At 37.9% G+C, this 25,126-nt stretch overlaps 1 protein-coding gene across 5 annotated transcripts in view; it reads left to right on the forward strand.

Annotated features, from left to right (window-relative positions):
• The first annotated feature begins 20,679 nt into the window (after positions 1-20,679).
• Positions 20,680-25,126, forward strand: part of LOC135585118 (uncharacterized) — a 35,364-nt gene continuing 30,917 nt past the window's right edge. For 3 of the 5 annotated variants that reach the window (XR_010513532.1, XR_010513533.1, XM_065183631.1), the window contains exons 1-5: positions 20,680-20,890; positions 20,981-21,060; positions 21,158-21,257; positions 21,333-21,474; positions 21,570-21,759. Coding sequence is in view for 3 of the 5 variants with exons in the window: in XM_065183631.1 (XP_065039703.1) it covers positions 20,780-20,890; positions 20,981-21,060; positions 21,158-21,257; positions 21,333-21,474; positions 21,570-21,759 (623 nt within the window). In the remaining 2 variants the exon portion in view is untranslated. Of the gene's footprint in view, positions 20,894-20,980; positions 21,061-21,157; positions 21,258-21,332; positions 21,475-21,569; positions 21,760-25,126 lie in introns of all 5 variants that reach the window. The other 2 variants (XM_065183629.1, XM_065183630.1) reach the window with 2 other exon arrangements.

A 25,126-nucleotide genomic window follows, 5' to 3' on the forward strand; every position in this document is an offset into this window, starting at 1 on the left:
TTTACAATATTTTTAGAGCATGCAAGCTAGTAGTTTTGAGATGTACAAGAAAGCAACCCTTGCTTCTTGAAATATACAAGTTTGCTAGATGTTCACGTTAGAAAGTTTTGCTTCTTGAGATAGGCAAGATAGTAATATTTAAGAAGACAACTTTTGCTTCTTAAAATAAGCAAGTTAGCAATCTTTGCTACTTAAGATAGACAAGCTAGCAATCAAGTTTTGCATCTCCTTGACTTGTGCAAGCTAGCTATCTCCCCCTTTGTCATTGTCAAAAAGAAGGGAAGAACAATACAATCATGTAATTCATTTCCCTTTACTATATAATCTTCAAATCATGAAAAGGGTAAATAACAAAGATAAAATTGATTGTCAAAAGACATATATCATTTTTGACAAATTTCTTCAATTTTAAATAGAAAACATGATATGAAACAATCTTGATTCAAAAGGAAAACTCAAGTTATAAATTATCAAGATATCAAGTAGCGTATCATGGTTTACAAGAACAATTTTCTTATTAGTTAATAGCGAAAAGAATCATAGGAGAACAAAATCTCAATTCATGCATATAAAATCTTATAATTCACATCATATGCAATACATTACATACATCATCAAAATAAAAAGCTTAAGTATTGCATATATCATTCCAAATCATAAATATTTCAACTCATGATGGTATTAATTTGTCAAATTGCATCCTACCATGCATGATCATAACTTTTCATTTGTATGCATCAAAATAATATCAAGAGTATTTCATGCATAGTTTCATATCACCACATAAGGAATATCAAGAAGAAAATAATTGGGTAATTAGATAAACATTTCATGAATACAAGGAATTGTATAAAATTCATATCATGAAAAGATAATACCAAAAGACATGTTTTCTTTTGAAAAATCTCCTCTTAAATATTCAAAGAGAGAATCATGAACATTCTTGGTTTACATAAAGTTTCAAAACATAAATATCAAGATCATGAATACTAAAAGACTATGAAACATTTCGACAAATCTCCTTTTAAATAGAAAACAATCTTGATTCATAAAGGATTTCATGTTATAAATTTCAAGAGATCAAGATCGTGATTTCGATAAAAATTTATTCAAATTTAAATCATCAAAATCATTATCAAAATCCAAGAGATTCACAAAGATGATACAAATGGATTCATCAAAATCAATAAGATTTTGTTTCAAAACAAATGATTTTGTTTCATTTATGTCAAATAAAAACATGTATCATGTTTAAAACCGAAAGAGTAAGACTTATTTCAACAAAGATCAATGAGGTGCTTTCGTTATGGTAAAAATCAATAATTCATAAATCGTAAGATACATCATGCATAATTTCGAAATTTACTAAGCATGATCAATATGCATGACACTAAAACATGGTTTCGAAATGTTTAATATGTTTATTACACAATTTCATCATTATGCATCATTATATATAACTTTACAATGTCATACATAAAATTGTCAAATCATAGTATTAAAATATTAATATTTTTATTACAACTTTATGTATCATTAAGTGTACAATTGTCAAGCATGACACTTCACTATTTCATATAAGCATGCCTATTTCATTTATGTCAAATCAAAATATACATTATTTTTTAAAACCACTTTTATGTCAAATAAAAAAAATGCATCATTAAGCATGATCATTATGCATTACTTCAAATCAAACATGATTTCATTTATTTTCAAAATATTCATCATGTTTATTTTCATGAGATTCACAAGATTGGTAAACTAAATTCATTAATCTCAATAGGATATAAAATTCATTTCCATTTCATATAATTGATTTCATGTGAGGGTGTTCAAGTCTTTTTGTGAAAACATGTATCATCATTTAAAATCAAAACATAAGTTTCGTCATAAAGCCGTCAAGACCAAACACATCAAAAATAAAACATCATGATATCACATCTATCATCAAAAGACTATCAAGAAATTCATACATATATGTACATGCACTATGTCATCTTAATATGTCATGAGAATGTCATCTTAATTCGTCATAAACATAATTAAACCAAAAACATGTTAATCCAAAATAAGAGTATCAAATCAACATTTACTTCAAAAACTCATGCATGACATAAAATCATCAAAATACACATGCATGGATTAATCCTAAGCATTATCACATATCATATAACTATCATCCATAATGTTGCATACATCATTCAATATTTCAAAAACATAACATGCATGAAACCTTAGCAATATACTTTTCATAATCAAATTTTTTAATTTTTCAAAGATGCTAAAAAGAAAAACATGATATAATTTTTTAAAAACATTTTTTTATTTCCTATTCTAAATTAAGCACTCATGAAACACTTTAAGTAATTTCAAAATAATTCAAGAGAGTTGAGTTACTTACCTTGTAATCGAAGCCCGTCAAAGCCAAATTCGCCGTTTCACCTTTAGAAGTTCTTGATTCATCCTTGGTTGCCTTCCTCTTCTTTGGCCTCTTCATCCGTTCAAGTTCATTGTTTATTTTAGATTTTTGTTTAATAAATTTATTAAGATTTAGTGTTCGAAGTTCAAGTTCATCATTGTCCTCATCACTTGAGTCATCCCTCAAGTGGTATTCATTTGTCCCGAGTTCCAAATCCTTCCTGTTCTTTGGAAGGTGATTTTGTTCATCATGTTCATCATGTGTATTGTGCATCATTTCATATGTCATCAATGAACCAATTAGTTCTTCTAGTGGAAAAATATTTAAATATTGTGTTTCTTGAATTGCGGTTCTTTTAGAATCCCAACTTTTTGGAAGGAATCTTAAGATTTTAGTGACTAGTTCAAAATTAGAAAAACTTTTACCAAGAGCTTTGAGTCCATTGATGACATCCGTGAAACGAGTGTACATGTCTCCGATGGAATCACTTGGTTTCATCCGGAAAAGTTCGTGAGAATGCACAAGAATATTGATTTTGGACTCTTTCACTCGGCTAGTACCTTCATGAGTGACCTCTAGAGTTCTCCAGATATCAAAAGCCGAGTCACACATCGAAACGTGATTAAATTCATTTTTGTCAAGTGCACAATATAAGGCATTCATAGCCTTTGCATTTAGAGAAAATATCTTCTTCTCCAAATCATTCCAATGGTTCATTGGAAGAGAAGACATTTCAAATCCATTTTCGACTACGTGCCATAAATTTAAATCCAACGAAAGTAAGAAAGCTCTCATTCGAGTTTTCCAATAAGTGTAGTCCGTCCCGTTAAACAACGGTGGACGAACAACCGATAAGCCCTCTTGAAAGCCATGAAGAGCCATTTTTCTCGGGTGTAAATCCGAAATGAGAAATACTGAGCACTGATACCAATTATTAGGATCGGAGCGGCACTAAGAGGGAGGGGGGGGTGAATTAGTGCAGCGGATTAAAACTTCGGTTTTGATAAATCTTTCGTACGATGAAAAGCAATATCAATGGAAATCGATTTTAGAAGCTTGATAACTTAGAAACGTATGGAAGTGTAGTAACTAAGTAGAGAAATTTGCAGTATGTAAATGGCAAGAGTAGGATGCAAACCAGATAACACAGCAGTTTTTAAAGTGGTTCGGTCAAAATGACCTACATCCACTTGCGAAGCCTTCTTCGAAGAGGCTTCCAACTTCCACTAGCAAATTTCTTGTAGGGGAAGGACTAATACCCCTTTTACAACCTTTACAAGTGGTTCACACTCTTACAATTCTTTTCAACAAGATGGGAGGAGGTGAACACTTAAGCAATATGAAAAACAAGGCTTGCAAAGACTATTCTAAGGCTCTTAACTCAAACTATTGCTTTTCAAAAGGTTGTTTTCTCTGCTGAGAATTGGGGGGTATTTATAGACCCCAAGAGGATTCAAATTTGATCTCCAAAATTTGAATTCCCTTGAGTTCCCGAGGCTGGCGGTGCCACCGCCTGTCGACCATTGTACTGGCGGTGCCACCGCCCGACTTCTCGGATGCTGGGCGGTGCCACCGCCCAGCTCTCGGGTGCTGGGCGGTGCCACCGCCAGACCCTTACAGCTTACTAGTTTAGGCTCCAAACTTGGCCCAAACCAGTCCAAACTCGGGCCCAATTGGCCCCTACTTGGGTTATAGGATTAACACATAATCCTAACCCTAAGTAACGTGCTAACTACGAATTTAAAGACATTTTCTAAGCTATTACAAAGTCTGCAAGTTAAGACTTCTTTCGATGAGCTTCCGGTGAACTTCCGGTGATCTTCCGACAAACTCTCGGAAACCATTCTGTGGACTCCCGACAAGCTCGTAGACTTCACGATTTGATCTCGGCGAGTTCCAATGAGCTTCTTTGGCAAGCTCCGATCTTTCTCGGTGAGCTCCATGAACTTCCGACGAACCTTTTGGCGAGCTTCCGAAAAACCCTTCGGCAAGCTCCCTACTCATTCTCGGCTAGTTCCGGCAACATTCCCGACGAACCTTCGGACTTCCGTCGAAGTCTCGAACTCCCAACGAATCCTTCGTGCTTGACTCCGGCACTTTGTTTCGCTTTATGTCTTCATCGTTATCGTAGTTAATCCTGCACACACAAGCCAAAACTCTACTCCGATCTAGACAATTATTACAACGCGAATTGACATTCTGTTGCCCGGCAGGTCATTGGTTGGCGCTTCATCCGATTCTTTGGTGCATCATCCTCTCTTGCGGCTTGTTGCCCAATCGGTGGTTGACCTCCGCAACCGCAATATCCTTGGCGCAATTCCACTCTCCTTGGCCTGACGCCCGACGTCCGAAGCCTTCTGCCGTCCAATACCCTGACTTGATCTCCTCCAGCACAACGTCAATTCCTCCTGCGTTAACCGTCTAATCCTGATCGAGTAGACCTGCATCACTCAAAATGCAGTTAAACATAAACATAATTATCAATTAGTTTCATCATCAAAATACGAGATTCAACAATCTCCCCCTTTTTGATGATGACAACTAATTGATGACTAACAGAGTTAACTTTAACTCCCAAGAGTTTAACCAAACTCCCCCTATCAATATGCCATTGATAGAACACTTGGATTATCCCAAATCCAAGTAACATTCATCACTAGTTTTGATACACATTTAAACCATCATGCAAATATATAAAATATTCAATTTAATGCATGAAGTCATCAATATACTTCTCCCCCTTTGTCATCAACAAAAAGGAGAAGTTACTACTCTTATGTGTTTAGAGAAAAAAAGCTTCATACATTGCATGAAAAACATAGTATCAAATTTTATCATCATGCAATCTAGCAATTAAAGATGTGTAAGTTTAGCATGTTTGCATTTCTTGATATAACAACTAATTGCTTCTCTTTAGACTACATGCTAGCAAGTTTCAAGCTAGCAAATTTTTGCTTCCTTTGCAATATTTGAGCTAGCAATTTTTCTTCCGTCACAAGTTAGCATGCTTTGTATTTTGAGATAGACAAGATAGCACATTTGCTTTTTTGAGATAGCAACTCTTTTGTGATAGTGATCTTAGCAAATTTTACATCATGCAAAGTAGCAAATTTTTGTGATGTTCAAAATAGTAAGTTCTTTCTTCTCTTTAGAGAAGTGCTATTTTTGCTTCCTTTACAAAGTGCAAGCTAGCAAAGTTTTTGAAAAAGTGAGCAAGTTTTGCAACATACAAGCTAGTAAAAATTTCGAAAGCAAATGCAAGATAGCTTTCTTATGTAGGCCTATGACTCTTGCTTCCTATTGCAATGTGCAAGTTGCAAGTTTTTGAAATATCCAAGTTCAACATTGGATACCAACATTGCATAATTAACATAATCTCCTAGTTTTATCATTATGCAATTTTGCTATCATCATAGATATGCAAGGTAGTATGATAGTAATTTCTACAACATACAAGCTAGCAAATTTTACAATATTTTTAGAGCATGCAAGCTAGTAGTTTTGAGATGTACAAGAAAGCAACCCTTGCTTCTTGAAATATACAAGTTTGCTAGATGTTCACGTTAGAAAGTTTTGCTTCTTGAGATAGGCAAGATAGTAATATTTAAGAAGACAACTTTTGCTCCTTAAAATAAGCAAGTTAGCAATCTTTGCTACTTAAGATAGACAAGCTAGCAATCAAGTTTTGCATCTCCTTGACTTGTGCAAGCTAGCTATCTCCCCCTTTGTCATTGTCAAAAAGAAGGGAAGAACAATACAATCATGTAATTCATTTCCCTTTACTATATAATCTTCAAATCATGACAAGGGTAAATAACAAAGATAAAATTGATTGTCAAAAGACATATATCATTTTTGACAAATTTCTTCAATTGTAAATAGAAAACATGATATGAAACAATCTTGATTCAAAGGGAAAACTCAAGTTATAAATTAAGAAGATATCAAGTAGCGTATCATGGTTTACAAGAACAAGTTTCTTGTTAGTTAATAGCGAAAAGAATCATAGGAGAACAAAATCTCAATTCATGCATATAAAATCTTATGATTCACATCATATGCAATACATTACATACATCATCAAAATAAAAAGCTTAAGTATTGCATATATCATTCCAAATCATAAATATTTCAACTCATGATGGTATTAATTTGTCAAATTGCATCCTACCTGATCATAACTTTTCATTTGTATGCATCAAAATAATATCAAGAGTATTTCATGCATAGTTTCATATCACCACATAAGGAATATCAAGAAGAAAATAATTGGGTAATTAGATAAACATTTCATGAATACAAGGAATTGTATAAAATTCATATCATGAAAAGATAATACCAAAAGACATGTTTTCTTTTGAAAAATCTCCTCTTAAATATTCAAAGAGAGAATCATGAACATTCTTGGTTTACATAAAGTTTCAAAACATAAATATCAAGATCATGAATACTAAAAGACTATGAAACATTTCGACAAATCTCCTTTTAAATAGAAAACAATCTTGATTCATAAAGGATTTCATGTTATAAATTTCAAGAGATCAAGATCATGATTTCGATAAAAATTTATTCAAATTTAAATCATCAAAATCATTATCAAAATCCAAGAGATTCACAAAGATGATACAAATGGATTCATCAAAATCAATAAGATTGAGTAAAATAATTTTCAAGAATGTTTTCCTCTTTTTGATTGTTTCAAAACATATGATTTTGTTTCATTTATGCCAAATAAAAACATGTATCATGTTTAAAACCGAAAGAGTAAGACTTATTTCAGCAAAGATCAATGAGGTGCTTTCATTATGGTAAAAATCAATAATCCATAAATCGTAAGATACATCATGCATAATTTCGAAATTTACTAAGCATGATCAATATGCATGACACTAAAACATGGTTTCGAAATGTTTAATATGTTTATTACACAATTTCAACATTATGCATCATTATATATAACTTTACAATGTCATACATAAAATTGTCAAATCATAGTATTAAAATATTAATATTTTTATTACAACTTTATGTATCATTAAGTGTACAATTGTCAAGCATGACACTTCACTATTTCATATAAGCATGCCTATTTCATTTATGTCAAATCAAAATATACATTATTTTTTAAACCCACTTTTATGTCAAATAAAAAAAATGCATCATTAAGCATGATCATTATGCATTACTTCAAATCAAACATGATTTCATTTATTTTCAAAATATTCATCATGTTTATTTTCATGAGATTCACAAGATTGGTAAACTAAATTCATTAATCTCAATAGGATATAAAATTCATTTCCATTTCATATAATTGATTTCATGTGAGTGTGTTCAAGTCTTTTTGTGAAAACATGTATCATCATTTAAAATCAAAACATAAGTTTCGTCATAAAGTCGTCAAGACCAAACACATCAAAAATAAAACATCATGATATCACATCTATCATCAAAAGACTATCAAGAAATTCATACATATATGTACATGCACTATGTCATCTTAATATGTCATGAGAATGTCATCTTAATTCGTCATAAACATAATTAAACCAAAAACATGTTAATCCAAAATAAGAGTATCAAATCAACATTTACTTCAAAAACTCATGCATGACATAAAATCATCAAAATACACATGCATGGATTAATCCTAAGCATTATCACATATCATATAACTATCATCCATAATGTTGCATACATCATTCAATATTTCAAAAACATAACATGCATGAAACCTTGGCAATATACTTTTCATAATCAATTTTTTTAATTTTTCAAAGATGCTAAAAAGAAAAACATGATATAATTTTTTAAAAATATTTTTTTATTTCCTATTCTAAATTAAGCACTCATGAAACACTTTAAGTAATTTCAAAATAATTCAAGAGAGTTGAGTTACTTACCTTGTAATCGAAGCCCGTCAAAGCCCAATTCGCCGTTTCACCTTTAGAAGTTCTTGATTCATCCTTGGTTGCCTTCCTCTTCTTTGGCCTCTTCCTCCGTTCAAGTTCATTGTTTATTTTAGATTTTTGTTTAATAAATTTATTAAGATTTAGTGTTTGAAGTTCTAGTTCATCATTGTCCTCATCACTTGAGTCATCCCTCAAGTGGTATTCATTTGTCCCGAGTTCCAAATCCTTCCTGTTCTTTGGAAGGTGATTTTGTTCATCATGTTCATCATGTGTATTTTGCATCATTTCATATGTCATCAATGAACCAATTAGTTCTTCTAGTGGAAAAATATTTAAATATTGTGTTTCTTGAATTGTGGTTCTTTTAGAATCCCAACTTTTTGGAAGGAATCTTAAGATTTTAGTGACTAGTTCAAAATTAGAAAAACTTTTACCAAGAGCTTTGAGTCCATTGATGACATCCGTGAAACGGGTGTACATGTCTCCGATGGACTCACTTGGTTTCATCCGGAAAAGTTCATGAGAATGCACAAGAATATTGATTTTGGACTCTTTCACTCGGCTAGTACCTTCATGAGTGACCTCTAGAGTTCTCCAGATATCAAAAGCCGAGTCACACATCGAAACGTGATTAAATTCATTTTTGTCAAGTGCACAATATAAGGCATTCATAGCCTTTGCATTTAGAGAAAACATCTTCTTCTCCAAATCATTCCAATGGTTCATTGGAAGAGAAGACATTTCAAATCCATTTTCGACTATGTGCCATAAATTTAAATCCAACGAAAGTAAGAAAGCTCTCATTCGAGTTTTTCAATAAGTGTAGTCCGTCCCGTTAAACAACGGTGGACGAACAACCGATAAGCCCTCTTGAAAGCCATGAAGAGCCATTTCTCTCAGGTGTAAATCCGAAATGAGAAATACTGAGCTCTGATATCAATTATTAGGATCGGAGCGGCACTAAGAGGGGGGGGGGGGTGAATTAGTGCAGCGGATTAAAACTTCGGTTTTGATAAATCTTTCGTACGATGAGAAGCAATATCAATGGAAATCGATTTTAGAAGCTTGATAACTTAGAAACGTATGGAAGTGTAGTAACTAAGTAGAGAAGTTTGTAGTATGTAAATGGCAAGAGTAGGATGTTAGGATCAAGAGCACTAAGAGGGGGGGGGGTGAATTAGTGCAGCGGAAATCTTATAATAATTTAAAAACCAAAAGCTGCGTTCGTTCAAAAACTATTATGATGCAAAAGCAAATTCTCAGTTTGTATCTAAGTGCAGTTTGCGTCTAAGTGCAGATTGCGTTTAAGCGCAGTTTTGCGTCTAAGCGCAGTTTTGCGTCTAAGCGCAGTTTTGCGTCTAAACTCAGATTTACGTCTAAATGCAGATTTACGTCTAAACGCAGATTTACGTCTAAACGCAGTTTTACGTCTAAACGCAGTTTTACGTCTAAACGCAGATTTACGTCTAAACGCAGTTTTACGTCTAAACGTAGTTTTACGTCTAGATGCAGATTTACGTCTAAACTTTGAAACTAGTTTGTATACTCGCAGAAGGCAGTATGCAGTTGAAATCAAGACGTAAACGTGAACTGAAATCTGATGATTGAGCAAGGAAAGCCGATTTACGTCTGAATGCAGTTTTACGTCTAAATGTTGAAACTCGTTCGTAAAATCGTAGAGGACAGATTGTAGTTATTAATAGGATTAAAATGTAAGCGTAAACTGCAAGGAAGCTCGTTCGTAAAAGTGCGGAAAACAGTTCTGCAGAATCAAACGTAAACGTAAACTGTAATGTATGAAAATACGAAGTTACGTCTGAATGCAGATTTGGAAGAACAGCTCTTAGAACTTGTTCGTGAAAGCGCAGAGAGCAGTAGTGATGAGGGAGGTTTGCAGTAATGATAAAGTGCTCGAAATTAAACGCAAACCAGAGATTTAGAGTGGTTCGGTCAGCCTTGACCTACTCCACTTTTGGCTTCCTCCACCGATGAGGTTGCCGACGTCAACTAGGTGCCTTCCTTCAATGGGCGAAGGCCAAACTTCCCTCTTACAGTTTCTCTCCTTTTGGCAGGCTTAGGAGACAACCTTTACAGACCTTTCTCTCCTCACTTTACAATCAAAAACTTGAAGAACAGAAGGAGGAGACTTAAAGGCTTTACAACACTTTTGAGCTCTTTAGAATCACAGAAAAGATCACAATTTCGGTATGGGTCTGTGTCTTTTCAGTGCTGAATGGGTGGGGTATTTATAGGCCCCAACCCAATTCAAAATTCGAGCTCAAAACGATCAAATCGATCAAATCCCAGAATTTCTGGGATCAGGCGGTTGCACCTCTCGACTGGAGAGGTGGCACCGCCTGGCAGAGCTCGAAGACTGAGCTCTGCCGATTGCTTCTCTCTGCCAGAGCTCGAAGACTGAGCTCGATGGTTGCATCACCTGGCAGAGCTCGAAGACTGAGCTTGGTGGTTGCATCACCTGGCAGAGCTCGAAATCTGAGCTCGGTGGTTGCATCACTTGGCAGAGCTCCAAACTGAGCTCAAGCTGATGCACCATTCTGCCAGAGCTCGAAGACTGAGCTTGGTGAATGCATCACCTGGCAAAGCTCGAGACTGAGCTCAGGATGATGCACCACTCTGCCAGAGCTCGAAGACTGAGCTCTGTGGTTGCATCGCCTGGCAGAGCTCGGAACTTGAGCTCTGGCGGTGCAACCTCTTGGCTGGGGCGGTTGCACCTCCCAGCCTTGCACCCCTGGCGGTTGCACCTCCTGGCTGGGGCGGTTGCACCTCCCAGCCCCACAGCCCAGGCGGTTGCACCTCCTGGCTGGGGCGGTTGCACCTCCCAGCCCCACAGCCCAGGCGGTTGCACCTCCTGGCTGGGGCGGTTGCACCTCCTGGTGCAATCAGGGTCCGAATGGTTCACTCCATTCGACCCACTTTGAATCTTTTCAGGGGCCCAATTGCCCCAAGATTAAGCTAATGGGATCACCTCCCATTTTCATGCTTAATCATCATGCTAACTACGATTAACTCTAAGACAACTTCTGCAGCTTTGCACCGATGCGTCAATCGCTTCTTCCGGCGAGTTTCCTGCCAACTTCCGTCGATCAACCGATAACCCTCGGTGATCCTTCTGCGGACATCCGGCATACTCCTGGACTTTGCGACGATCCACTTGGCGAGTTCCGACGAGCTTCGCTTGGCAAGCTTTTGGACTTCTCGGATCTGTTCTCTCTGAACCTCCGACGACCGTCCGAACTTCCGTCGAACTCTCGAACTCCCAACGTGATCATGATCTTGACTCCGGCGCAACTCCTGCTGCTTGTCTTACTCTCATCGTAGTTAATCCTGCACACTTATCTCAACACATAGATTAGATAACAAATGACAATTGACTTCATCATCAAAATCCGAGATTCAACAATCTCCCCCTTTTTGATGATGACAATCAATTGATAAAGGAGTTGTCCTTAACTCCCCCTATCTATATGCCATAGTTGAGATAAGTCAACCTTGAATTCAAGACCTAAGAATTCAAGTGACGTATTGATAAGTTAGATCAGTTAAACTTATCAATGCTCCCATCATGATGCCTATCATGATGTATCTCTTCACGAATTATGTCAAAGCATGACATACATCATCAAGTTTGTATGATAGTGTTTGTAACCATTCATCATGTAATCATAAAACAACGAAAGACTTTTTACATGATGCTCACATTTGAGATTGTCTAGCAAGTTTGCATTTTCTATAGAATATCAAATCAAGATGTGATGCAAACTATAGCACATGTTCACATATCTCTTGGTGATGCAAGGATGGCATAACATTGTTTATAGCATCACTCAAGTATTTGCAACTATGACATAGATATGATTATGGCAGTTCAGCTATGACATAGTGTTTATCAATTCATATGTTTCTCCCCCTTTGTCATCAACAAAAAGCATGATAGCATTATCAAGCATATAAAGAAAGTCATGACACATATATCTCTTTTTTTTTTGCTTGACGGAGGAAAGTCATTTTCCAAAGAGTTTTCATAAGAGTGTACGGGAACATCCCATTTTTAGCATACAACCCGAAAAATGAACTTCTTACATGCATTTTAAAAATATTTGTCACATAATTTGCAACATGTTATTTGATCAAGCGTTGTCAAGGCATGTAATAGTAATAGCATCCGAAAAATAATTTTGATGTAGTAACACAATTATTTCAAGTGCAGCATTATATCATATTGCATAGCAGGATTTTTATTTCAGCAAGTGTAGCATTGCATCACATGGTAAGATATCAGCTCGTATGATGCAAATTTTTGTTTGATACATGGCATGATAGCAATCATATTAGCAATAGCAACCATATCAATGTCATACTGCTGACTTATCAACTTACATTGGTATGTTGCTTCATATTTTCAAGGCATAGGCTTTTAAACCCTTTTTAGTTTCAGTGCAAAAACCGAGATAAACAACAAGAGATGTTTGCAAATATGCTTACACAGACAAAGATAACCATATCAGGGTAATATATGTACAGCATATCAGGTAACCATAAAGACAAAGTCCTTCATGAATAACATAAGGAGTTTACAACCTGTCATATTAAAAACATCAGATGTTTATACAAGCTCATTCATGAGGTGGAAGATTAAAGTGCCTAAGTAAAGAGTCAAATTGTCGATGGATTTGCTGTAGCTCGGTTAGGATTTGATCTTGTCGAAGCTCAAGCCGTTCTTGTCGTTGCTCAAATCGGTCCATCCGAATCCCGATATCTTCGATGGATGATGTGTGAGTTTGCTCAACCGGATGTGTTTCCTCAAAGGGACAGATTGGAGGAGAGTGGGTACTCCTAAAGACTGGGGTTTCCGGCTCTGGTTCAGGTTCAGGTTCAGGGGGATTAGTTCTTCTAGGCATTCTAACCCAGTTACCGTTTCTATAGTGACATCTTAGTCGGTGAAGTAGATTTTTGTTTATTATGCTGTATCTATCTGATTTCATTACTTCTTCTTCTAGTGGTATTTGAATGTCGTAAGCTTTCATTATTCTAGTAATAATTCCACCATATGGGAGCATCATATCTTTCGTAGATAATTCCAACATGTTTTGTTGGATCAGATAGCCAAGACAAATGTCACGTTCTTTCATAATTAGGTACATAATTCCTAATTCCAATTGACTCACTTCATCATGATGATATTGCTTAGGAAGAATTATACTAGTCATGATATGATGAAGTATCTTAGTGTTAAAGGGCATTAGATGTTCACAACTTTTAGGAATAGATTCTACGTTAGGATTGGCAAGGATTGTTCCTAAGGCTTCAACGTAGGATGTTTCAATAGTTTCTTCATCCCATGTTCCTTTAAAGTAAAGTCCTATGCTTTTCATGGGAATACCTATTATATCACACATGAATCTATCAGTGATTGAAATGTGTTGTCCTAAGAGATAGGTTGATATCCTTTCTTCATCATCTTTTTGCATGTTGTTATAAAACAATCTAACTAGTCTAGGATAAATGGGTTCGTTGATCTGCAAAATAGGAAGAAGATTAAGGTTTGCAAACCAATGGATAGTCTCTACATCTCTTAGTTCATTCAGATCTACGTATTTTCCCTTATTGATGCTTCTTAGTTCGAAGGAGAGAAATTTTTCAGCATGGTTTTTGGAATCAAAAAGAGTGAGATCAAACTCTTCTACTACTCTCCTCTTTCCCTTGTCCCTTGAGGATCTTCTAGATCCCATTACTACTGCTGTTTTAAAGGGATGATGATGAGCTAAAGTAAATGAAGAACAAAACAGAATTTAAGAGCTTTTTAGAGAGTACCTTTGTGAAATCTTTAAGAGAAGGAAGAATTCTTGATGTTTTGCTCCGAAATAAGAGGTATTTGGAAGGCTTAGAGGAGTGAAATGGGAATGGAGGAGACTTGGAAGAGTAGAGGAGGAAATGGGGGTGAGTTGGGGTCGGTTCCTCAGCCGGCCCTAGCGTGATTTTAAGGGGCAGAGCTGCTGGCGGTTGCACCTCTGGCTGGAGCGGTGCAACCTCTGGCAACCCGTGATGGCTGGAGGTGCAACCGCCAGCTGGAGAGGTGCCACCGCCTGTAGCAGGTGAGTACTTAGGATGATTTGATTTGGGAGAATTTGCCTTGAGGAGAGTTTCAGAGCAATTGATGTTTGTTACATGATTTCGTATGAGTTTTTATTTAAGGAAGAAGCTCTTTGTAAGATAGATCTTTTAACGTGCATACGAATGTTTGTTTGGTGTCCCTTTTAAGATCATGACATGTTTAGTTTCTACAAGAATTAATTCGTAGATGAACAGGTTTTGAAGATCAGGGGGGTATGTGAATTTGGATATCATAAGTTTCTAATTGTATCGTATTTGTGATTTCATAGCTTCCACTTGTTACTTAAGCGTTGCGAGTTTCTTTTTGATTCTTGGTTTATGATCATTGAGAGTTAAGGAGCAGAACATTATTTCTTGCTCCGGCCTAGACTTTTAATGTTTTTATAGGAACGAATGATCTTTAGGAACCCATTTGCTTTTGGGTGCCTCATAAACAGATCTATATTTTCTATCATGTTGCATAGAGTTTATCATGGTTCCTTTAGGAACCCAAATCAATTTGTTTGGACTTATTTTCTTGAATGGACAACAATGTGTCTTGTGTCCAGATTTGCAACAAAAGTTGCACTTGGTTTGGTGTTGAACGTGTAAGATGGGGCCTTTTACAAAGGTAGTTGGATTTAGGTGAGGACTCCTCACAAATCCAATCCCACTTCTTTTGGGAGCATGACCCTTGTTTGTAAGGATCATGTTTAATGACTTGCTACCAACCTCGAATTTCTTCAAGGTGTCCTTAAGCAGCAAGTTTTCTTTTTGTATAGTTTCTAAATCATGACATTTGATACATGAATTTAAACTATCATGATGTTCGACTTTTAACTTATCAAACTCACAAGTAAGATTATCATGTAGCTTTTTTAGCAACTTGTATTTTTTATTTATAACTTTGCATTCATCAAATAAATCATGGAAGGCATTTAGTAATTCATCGAAAGATAAATCAGCATCTAATAAATCCGTTACCTTCTCTTCGATGGCCATAAAGGCGTAATGAGCAACTTGCTCGGTGTTGGATTCTTCTTCCTCAGATGCGCTCGAATCATCCCATGTTGCTTGGAGCGCCTTCTTCTTTGTTGTTCTTTTCTTGACTTGGGGACAATCACTTTTGTAATGTCCTGGCTTTTTACATTCATAGCAGATCACTTGGTCCTTCTTGGGTTCAAGTTTATTTTTCACATCGTTTTTAAACTTGTTTCTTTTGAAGAATTTTTTAAACTTTCTTGTCAAAAGTGCCAAGTCATCATCATAGTCCTCATCACTTGAGTTTTCTCTCAAGTGGCATTCAGAAGTTTTAAGTGCCATATCCTTCCTGTTCTTTGGAAGGATGTCTTCTTGCTCTTCATGAGCTTTGCAAGTCATTTCGTAGGTCATTAATGACCCGATTAGTTCTTCAAGAGGGAAGTTGCGCAGATCTTTTGCCTCTTGAATGGCAGTGACTTTAGGATCCCAACTTTTAGGAAGGGATCTTAGTATTTTATTTACGAGTTCAAAATCCGAAAAACTTTTTCCGAGTCCTTTTAGACCGTTGACGACATCCGTGAAACGGGTAAACATGTCGCCAATGGTTTCACTCGGTTTCATTCGGAAAAGTTCAAAAGAATGCAGCAACAGATTGATTTTTGACTCTTTCACTCTACTTGTGCCCTCGTGGGTCACTTCAAGTGTGTGCCAAATATCAAATGCAGTTTCGCAAGTTGAAACACGATTAAACTCGTTTTTATCAAGTGCGCAAAATAGGGCATTCATAGCCTTTGCATTAAGAGCGAAAGCCTTCTTCTCCGAATCGTTCCAATCGATCATTGGAAGAGAAGATTTTGAAAATCCATTTTCAACAAGGTTCCACAGTTCAAAATCCATAGAAATAAGAAAGATCCTCATTCGGGTCTTCCAGTAGGTGTAGTCCGTTCCACTGAACATGGGTGGACGTGTAATAGAATGCCCCTCTTGGTTTCCGGCGAATGCCATCTCTCTTGGGTTTTAATCCTTTAGAGAGTTAACCTTGCTCTGATACCAATTGTTAGGATCGAGAGCACTAAGAGGGGGGGGGGGGTGAATTAGTGCAGCGGAAATCTTACAGTAATTTAAAAACGAAAGCTGCGTTCGTCCGATAAAAAACGATTTCGATATAAAAGCAGAATCACAGTGCAGTTTGCGTCTAAGCGCAGTTTTGCGTCTAAGCGTAGTTTGCGTCTAAGCACAGTTTGCGTCTAAGCACAGTTTGCGTTTAAGCGCAGTTTGCGTCTAAGCGCAGTTTGCGTCTAAACTCAGTTTTACGTCCAAACGCAGTTTTACGTCTAAACGCAGTTTTACGTCTAAACGCAGTTTTACGTCTAAACGCAGTTTTGCGTCTAAACGCAGTTTTACGTCTAAACGCAGTTTTACGTCTAAACGCAATTTTACGTCTAAACGCAGTTTTACGTCTAAACGCAGTTTTACGTCTAAACGCAGTTTTGCGTCTAAACGCAGTTTTACGTCTAAACGTAACTTTACGTCTAAATGTAGTTTTGCGTCTAAAAGCAGTTTTGAACCTTGAAAAGCGTTTTACGTAGAAAGCAGTTTGCAGTTATAAATGGAATCCTAATGTAAGCGTAAACTGCAGTGTGAAGATCGTACGAAAACACGATTTACGTTTGAATGCAGATTCTGAAAGATCAGAGCTTAGAAACTCGTTCGTAAAGGCGCAGAGGGCAGTAGCAATGTAGGAGGTTTGCAGTAATGATAAAGTGCTCAAGGTAAAAGCAAACCAGAGATTTAGAGTGGTTCGGTCAGTCTTGACCTACTCCACTTTTGGCTTCCTCCTCCGACGAGGTCACCGACGTCAACTAGCTGCCTTCCTTCAATGGGCGAAGGCTAACTGCCCTTTTACAGTTTCTCTCCTTTTGACAGGCTTAGGAGACAACCTTTACAGATCCTTTCTCTCCTCTCTTTACAACTCAAGACTTAAAGAACAGAAGGAGGAGAACTTTAGGACTTTACACAAATTTGAGCTCTTAGAATCACTGAAAAGATCAACAATTCGGTGTGGATCTGTGTCCTTTCAGTGTTGAATGGGTAGGGTATTTATAGGCCCCAACCCAATTCAAATTTGGAGCTCAAAACGATCAAATCCCGGAATTCCGGGATCAGGCGGTTGCACCTCTTGACTGGAGAGGTGGCACCGCCTGGCAGAGCTCGAAGACTGAGCTCAGGCGATTGCACCTCTCTGCCAGAGCTCGAAGACTGAGCTCGGTGGTTGCATCGCCTGGCAGAGCTCGAAGTCTGAGCTCGGTGGTTGCATCACCTGGCAGAGCTCGAAACTGAGCTCAGGCTGATGCACCTCTCTGCCAGAGGTGGTTGCACCTCTCTGCCAGAGCTCGAAGACCGAGCTCAGGCGATGCATCACCTGTCCAAAGAGGTTGCACCTCTTTGCCAGAGCTTGAAGACCGAGCTCGGTGGTTGCACCTCTTGGCAGAGCTCGAAACTTGAGCTCTGGCGGTGCTACCTCTTGACAGAGGAGGTTGCACCGCCCAGTCTCGCTTGGAGACTGAGCCCTGGGCGGTTACACCTCTTGGCTGGGGCGGTTGCACCGCCCAGTCCCGCTGGAAGACATGGCCTGGGCGGTTGCACCGCCTGGCTGGGGCGGTTGCACCGCCCAGTCCCGCAGCCCAGGCGGTTGCACCTCCTGTCCTAGGCGGTTGCACCGCCTGGTGCAATCAGGGTCCGAATGGTTCGCTCCATTCGGCCCAATTTGAATCTTTTCAGGGGCCCAATTGCCCCAAGATTAAGCTAATGGGATCACCTCCCATTTTCAAGCTTAATCATCGTGCTAACTACGATTAACTCTAAGACAACTTCTGCAGCTATGCTCCGATGCGTCAATCGCTTCTTCCGGCGAGTTTCCGGCGAACTTCCGTCGATCATCCGATAAACCCTCGGTGATCCTTCTGCGGACATCCGGCATACTCCTGGACTTTGCGACGATCCACTTGGCGAGTTCCGACGAGCTTCGCTTGGCAAGCTTCTGGACTTCTCGGATCTGTTCTCGCTGAACCTCCGACGACCGTCCGAACTTCCGTCGAACTCTCGAACTCCCAACGTGATCATGATTTTGACTCCGGCGCAACACCTGCTGCTTGTCTTACTCTCATCGTAGTTAATCCTGCACACTTATCTCAACACATAGATTAGATAACAAATGACAATTGACTTCATCATCAAAATCCGAGATTCAACACGTCGTTGTTGGATGGGAGGAGCGGTTTAGAGAAGAAGAGGCAAAGGCGACAGCGAGCAAAGTGATCGAGGATGCTCCGGCTTTCAGGCCATCATTGCTCTCTGCCATTGCTCCGTGAACTGCACCTATTGCAGTTCTTCTTCAACAACCCTCCTCCAAGAACGGACTCCTTGACTTCACCCTTGATCCGGCGTCCACAGCTTGTCTGCGGAGCTGCTGCCCACACGTTAGTGGTGAATAGAACCTCTTCCCCACACTCTCTTCTTCTTGCTAATTGCTGTAGATTCTCTATCACCACCACGCTGCCAGGGGCAACCACTACGTTGCAACATCCTGCGAGGCGTGGCCTTTGACAAAGCTACATCGAGGTGAGTGCAGCTCCATTGCATCCTGCTCCACCTTCTACGGTGTACCCGAACTCCTTCGCCTCGACGAGCATCTAGAACCATTTCCACGCCACTTGCTGCCTATCACTGCATCGCTGCTAAGCAAAGTACAACAGTAATATTCGGCGACAAATCACGCAACAATACTTTTCACGTTCTTCACCGCCTAGTTTCCCAACTGTAGAACTGCTACAGAGAGATCTGCAACTTTATAAAATATTGCATAGAGCTAAATGCTTTGAAGACCTCATTTACCAGCAACCCACCTTAGGCGATGATGATCTACACCAACACTTCTTCCTCCCTGATCACTGTTGTCAATGTAGATTTTCATTTTGCTCCCTCCTATCGGTACATATATTTCATATTTATTTTATTATCAAAGATAAATATGTAGAATGTAAAAAAGATTGTAACTCCTCTCTCTACTAGTGAATCACTCAAATTATATAATGACAACCTTATTATAGACTCAACTCAATACCGACAAGTACTTGGCTTCTTACAGCGCTCTCACTCATCCAGATATCTCTTTTGTAGTTAATAAATTATCTTAATACATACACAAGCCTTCTATTATACATTAGTCTGCGGTTAAACAAATTTTATGATATCTTAAAAGGACCCTCAATCATAATCTTTTTCTTTGAAAACACACCCCACTTCATCTCTATGCCTTTGCTGATACTAATTGGGTAGGAAATTTTGATGATAGAACATCCACGTTATGGTATATTATCTTTCTTGGCTCTAATCCAATAAGTTGGAGTTCTGAGAAGCAAAAGATAATTGCATGATCTACAACTGAAGTTGAATATTATGCCATCGCTACCGCTTCTACTGAACTCAATTAGCTTACAAATCTCCTTAAGGAACTCAACATAACTCTACCCTCACTCATACAATATACTGTGGCAATGTTGGAGCTACCTACTTATGTGTCAATCTAGTGTTCCACTCACGCATAAAATACATTACCATCGACTTTTACTTCGTATGAGATCAAGTTATTAGACATCAACTTTGTGTCTCTCATATACATACGACTGATCAACTAGCAGACTTACTCATGAAGTCTTTCACTCATAAATAGTTACATCTACTCAAGATCGATATCATTAACAGAAACTCAATCGGGACATGATAATAAAGAGAATTTTTTAATTGCATGAAAAAATCTTACTACTTAGTTCAGAAAAATCTTTTCTTCCAATACGTATAAATAGACACCATATCATATGCTTTTTTTTTTTGCCTTTTAACTCTTCGTTCTCTAACTTCATTTCTGAGGTGGGTGGTTCTTATATTTTTTTTCTACTTCTATTATGAGAACAAGTTTTATAAGAAATCTTATTTGAAATATATTTTTTGTTGAGGTTTATGCCCGATCGAATACTCCTCTGGTAATAAATCAAAGCACAACCCAAGATCGAACAGTAAAAGAAAGAGAGTTGGTCTTTTACCTTCGTTGCATCAGAAATATGACGCAAGGGATAATCCCGGATTGACCACGTGTCGTGTTTTCATTGGCGTGGCTCGTGGGACTTGTTTCGTCTCCCACGTCAGTATATTAAACGTAAGGCGTCATTTAGAGATCCATGATGAGTTCAATTACTTCATTTTGTTTTAGCTATTCGATTTGATGTTGTGTGTCTAAATTTTGAAGCTGCTCGCAGACGCACAATGTCGGTTGGTTATTCGCATTCATCGGCGGATGAAGAATAAGAGTTTGGCGATCCTGATGAGAGCTCGAATGGCGTCCCCCACCCACCCCGTCCATCGGCAGCAGCTCCTCCGCCCCGATCGCCCCCCTCTTCCACCTCAGGTGGTTGTGCGATTGACGCGAGTTCTCCTTTTATGAACTCTTTTTTTTTATCTTCCTTCTTGAACCCTTCTTTCATTCGCGTTCCTGAAGCCTATCCCGATCTGTGGTTTCCAGGGCGCCACCTGCTCTGGCGACGCTGATGACGATGGCAGCAGCACCGGCGCACGGAGGTCCTCTTCATCCCGCCCTCCTGACTCGGTTCTTTGTTCTTTTAGCGTTCTCGCTCGGTATCTCGGGTTCATTACCAGTCTTTCTTTTCCTTTTTAGGGTTTCTTTGAAGGATGTCAAAGAATTGATGCGGGCGTCCTTCTCGATCCCCACCGACAAAACCGAGCCGATGGACGCCAATCTTGAAGAATTCTCGCAGGTCAGACTATGATCTCTTCTTGATGTCAATTTAAGCCTTGAAGCGTCATCTGAATATCGTGGCTGGTTCTTGTAGGCTTATTTGGGCCTATCTCAGGAAGGGCGCAGGGAACTGCTTCTGGGCCTTGCCAGGGATTATGATGTCAACAGAGCTCGAGTTTGTGAGCTCATGCGGCAGTATCTTAGTGTCGAGCTTCCTCACAGCATTGATTCCAATGGTGTGCTCTGTTTCCTCCACATTTTTTTGGTTCTTTAAAATTTTTGATTCCCTTATGGAGGATCTTTGTGAAATATTGTCTCTCTGTTTAATCAGCCGCCGATGTGAATCAAGAGAATCGTGTGCTTGAAGATGGGGGTATTCTTGCTGTGTTTTATAGGATGGAGCGGAATCTTCGGGATGCTCTCAAGCCTATGTATGCTGGTTTCTTTGAACGACTGAACGCACATCCTGGTGGACTGAAGCTGTTGACTGTCCTTCGTGCTGATCTTCTCTCTCAGTTAGTGTAAGAATCATATCTGCTTTTGGTTTTGAATATATATGCAGGCAACTCGATCATGGCTAGTTTAATCAAATTTGATATGTAGTCATGCATATTGGCCTCACATTTCTTTGTGCCAATTGATCAACTCATGAAGATTAAATCTCACTCCATATAACCTTGTTGTGATCTTATGGCGGCATCTTTTATCATGTGATGAATAATTGCTCATTAATGTTGTTGGGATACATGTCTTATGTGATTCAAAATTTTGTTGTTTTTGTAATTCTAGCTTTGATTGTTATTGCCTATATAATCTATAAGAGCAAAATATCTTGAAAGGGGAAACACAATTGTAATCGTACATAAGCTGACTAACTATCAAATTGTAAAAGCAAGAAAGAATTAGTTTTTCTGGTACCCCTATTGTCAGCTTTAGCAGTAAGGTTACTCTGTTGAACCTGTGTAACTAGAATTCGATTCATGGAAATAAGGTAACACTCTGTATTTTTATAATCTCTAGACACATTGCAATGGAAGAAGCCTCAGACACTGGGTTCAGTCTTTTTTTAATCTTATTACCAATTTACATTTGGCCATCATCATATACTGTTTTAACTCCACATCCTACATTGATTAGATAATTTTGAAAATCTATAGACTTCAAATAATGCCATATCAAGGTGGTACTTGTAACTTGTAACAAAATATAGGCCTCTCTGTTGCCATCTATCATACTGCTTGAAGCATGTTGCATAAAAGCCCTTGAGATATGACACTGGACAAATATCACAATCAACATCCTTTCGTGTAATACCATGTACCTTTTTCATAAGCAACCTATTATGAGGTGCAAATCCATAACAGAGTTTTTTAAGAAGTCAAAATAATCAATAACATACTATTACTGTATTGAAAGGCTATTTTTAAGCATTGAAGATATTTATTATAATGGAATAATGCTAGTAGCCTAGTTAATCACCATCTGCTATCAAAGGTCACATGAAACATTGCAATACAAGCCAAAATAGTGGTATGAAATACATAAAAAGAACACCGTGAATCCAACAAAAGGCCCATATTTCTGGAGGCTCTAAGAACTGAGACCATGACATAACTAAACTGGATTCTGATTTTAGTTGTCCTTAATCCATTATATATAGTTTTTCACGTCAGTTTGAAGGCTCCTGCTTTTCTAGGTTACAAGCAGATTTTCTATACATGCCATAAAATAGTTTTAATTTGGAAAAACCAGACATCTTCATTATTTCATTCATTTATCGTTATTGTTGATTAGCACATATACCTTCTAATAGTCTGGAATTTTCAATTTAGACTAGCAGACAAATGATGGTACTTGCACATATACTTTAGATGCCTTTTCTACTTGTGCAAGGCAATTGGGGTTGGTTGTGTAATTTTTTTTCTTTTAGGCATAATAGCAGGGCTGCAATCTTATATTATTAAGAGGGGTTCATTTGTACGCATTACTCATATGCATGAGTGTTGAGAGGACTTACTGACATTATCCACATCAAGGAGATCTTGCCTTCATCAGTTGCTAGCTCTATGGTTTTATAAAGGGGGATTTGCTGTGGTATATCTAAATCAAGATGCCTGTCCACTTTTAATATATAATTACAGATAATGATGATTTTGAATAGGTCTGTTGAATTTTGGTGGCTCCTTAAAGTGTGCCTATTAGAGTCATGTGCATAAAAGAGTGTTCATGCACAAGCACCACAACTGCCATTCACAATCAATAGAAGGGCTAGAATAGTTTGACTGCATGTATATTGATGGAGCCTTCTTTTTCATGTTGATCATTTTATTTCTTTCAGCCAAGGTTTGTAATTTTATTTCCTGATTCCGTATCGGTCAGGACTCAGACCAGTATGACACTGGTCCATGGTAGAAATTTTGTGGCGTATTATAGATCCATTGTATTACAAAGACGGTAGTATTGCAAACCTTGATTTCAGAGCTACTCCACTTTTCTTTTCTTTCTAACTTTACTATTTTGCATATCATTGTACCAAGTTTCTCATCTGATGTTCTGATTGCAGTTGTTAAATTGTTCCTTGAATTCAATCTAGATCTTTTTCAGTTTCTTATTTGGTCTTCCATGAAATATATAGAAAATTATTCTGATCAGAACTTGAAATTCACCACCTTCGTTTGATTTGATATATGCAGTGATTGGCTGTTTTATGAATAATGTGAAAATTCCACAATAGTTGTTTGATCATGAGCATGATTGTTGTCTTTGTAGAACCTAAGTTTCAACATAATAGTTTTTACTTTTAAATAAATTTGTTTATGCTATCACAGTGTTGACAAGTTTTGAGTAAATAGCTGAATGACCTCTTGAGGATCCTTTCCATTAAATAAGAGTTTCTGTACAATCTATTTTAGGTAAGAATATATACACAGCTAATACACTAATTATGATAGAATAAATCTCAGTCTCTGTCATTGATATAATACACTAATTATGGTAAAATAAATCTCGTAATCTTTGTCATAATTTCTGCCATAATCTCTGCCATTGATATCCCTCCTCAAATTGATGCTGGATGATCAAAAAGCATCAATTTGTCAATAAGAAAGTGATGTCAGTGTCGGGAGAGAGCCTTAGTAAACATATCATCGGTCTGGAGATCGGTGGTGATATGCAGAAGAGAGATGACGTGAGCATCATATGCTTCACGAATAGAGTGACAATCGACTTCAATGTGCTTGGTGTGCTCATGAAATACTGGGTTATTAATAATTTGAATAGCACTAGTATTGTCCGTGTTGTCGCGGACAAACTTCTAAACCGGATGTTTGATGTAATGCTTATGTATGCCCGTGTTTTTTGGTATGTTCATGCTTTGTACAGCATGTAGAAGGACGGCCGAAGGCTTAATAGTCCCATTTTAGTTAGGTTGGTGGCCGCTTTATGCTTGTAAATAAAGGTTGTGTCATGTGGACACATGTGAGAGATTTTCGGTCTGTAATGGATCATTTTAACCCTTTGCTGTGCAACTGTTCAGAGCTTGTAAAGTCTGTTTGTAATTTGCATTATCTATGAAGTGTTTTCAGAGATGTTTGCTTGTGGATCCCGAATGAGACGTTTTCTCTAACCCGTTCTCTCTTTTGTGGGTACTAAGGGACATGGGAGGCTTTGGGGAGACTGACCTTTGCGGACGGACACGCAAGGGTGCCGCACGACTTAGGCAAAACCAGCTAAGTCCGTGACAGTATAGAGTGGAGTAGGCTCAATTTGAGGAAACCCAAGTTCACCCAACAGTTCCCAAAGCCAAACAATTTCAGAACATGCAGAGAACATAGCGCGATACTCAGACTTAGTGGAGGACTTAGATACCCAATCTTGCTTCTTGCTTTT

This window comes from Musa acuminata, chromosome BXJ1-5 (genome assembly GCF_036884655.1).
Source record: "Musa acuminata AAA Group cultivar baxijiao chromosome BXJ1-5, Cavendish_Baxijiao_AAA, whole genome shotgun sequence".
In the NCBI taxonomy this organism is placed as follows: Eukaryota; Viridiplantae; Streptophyta; class Magnoliopsida; order Zingiberales; family Musaceae; genus Musa; species Musa acuminata.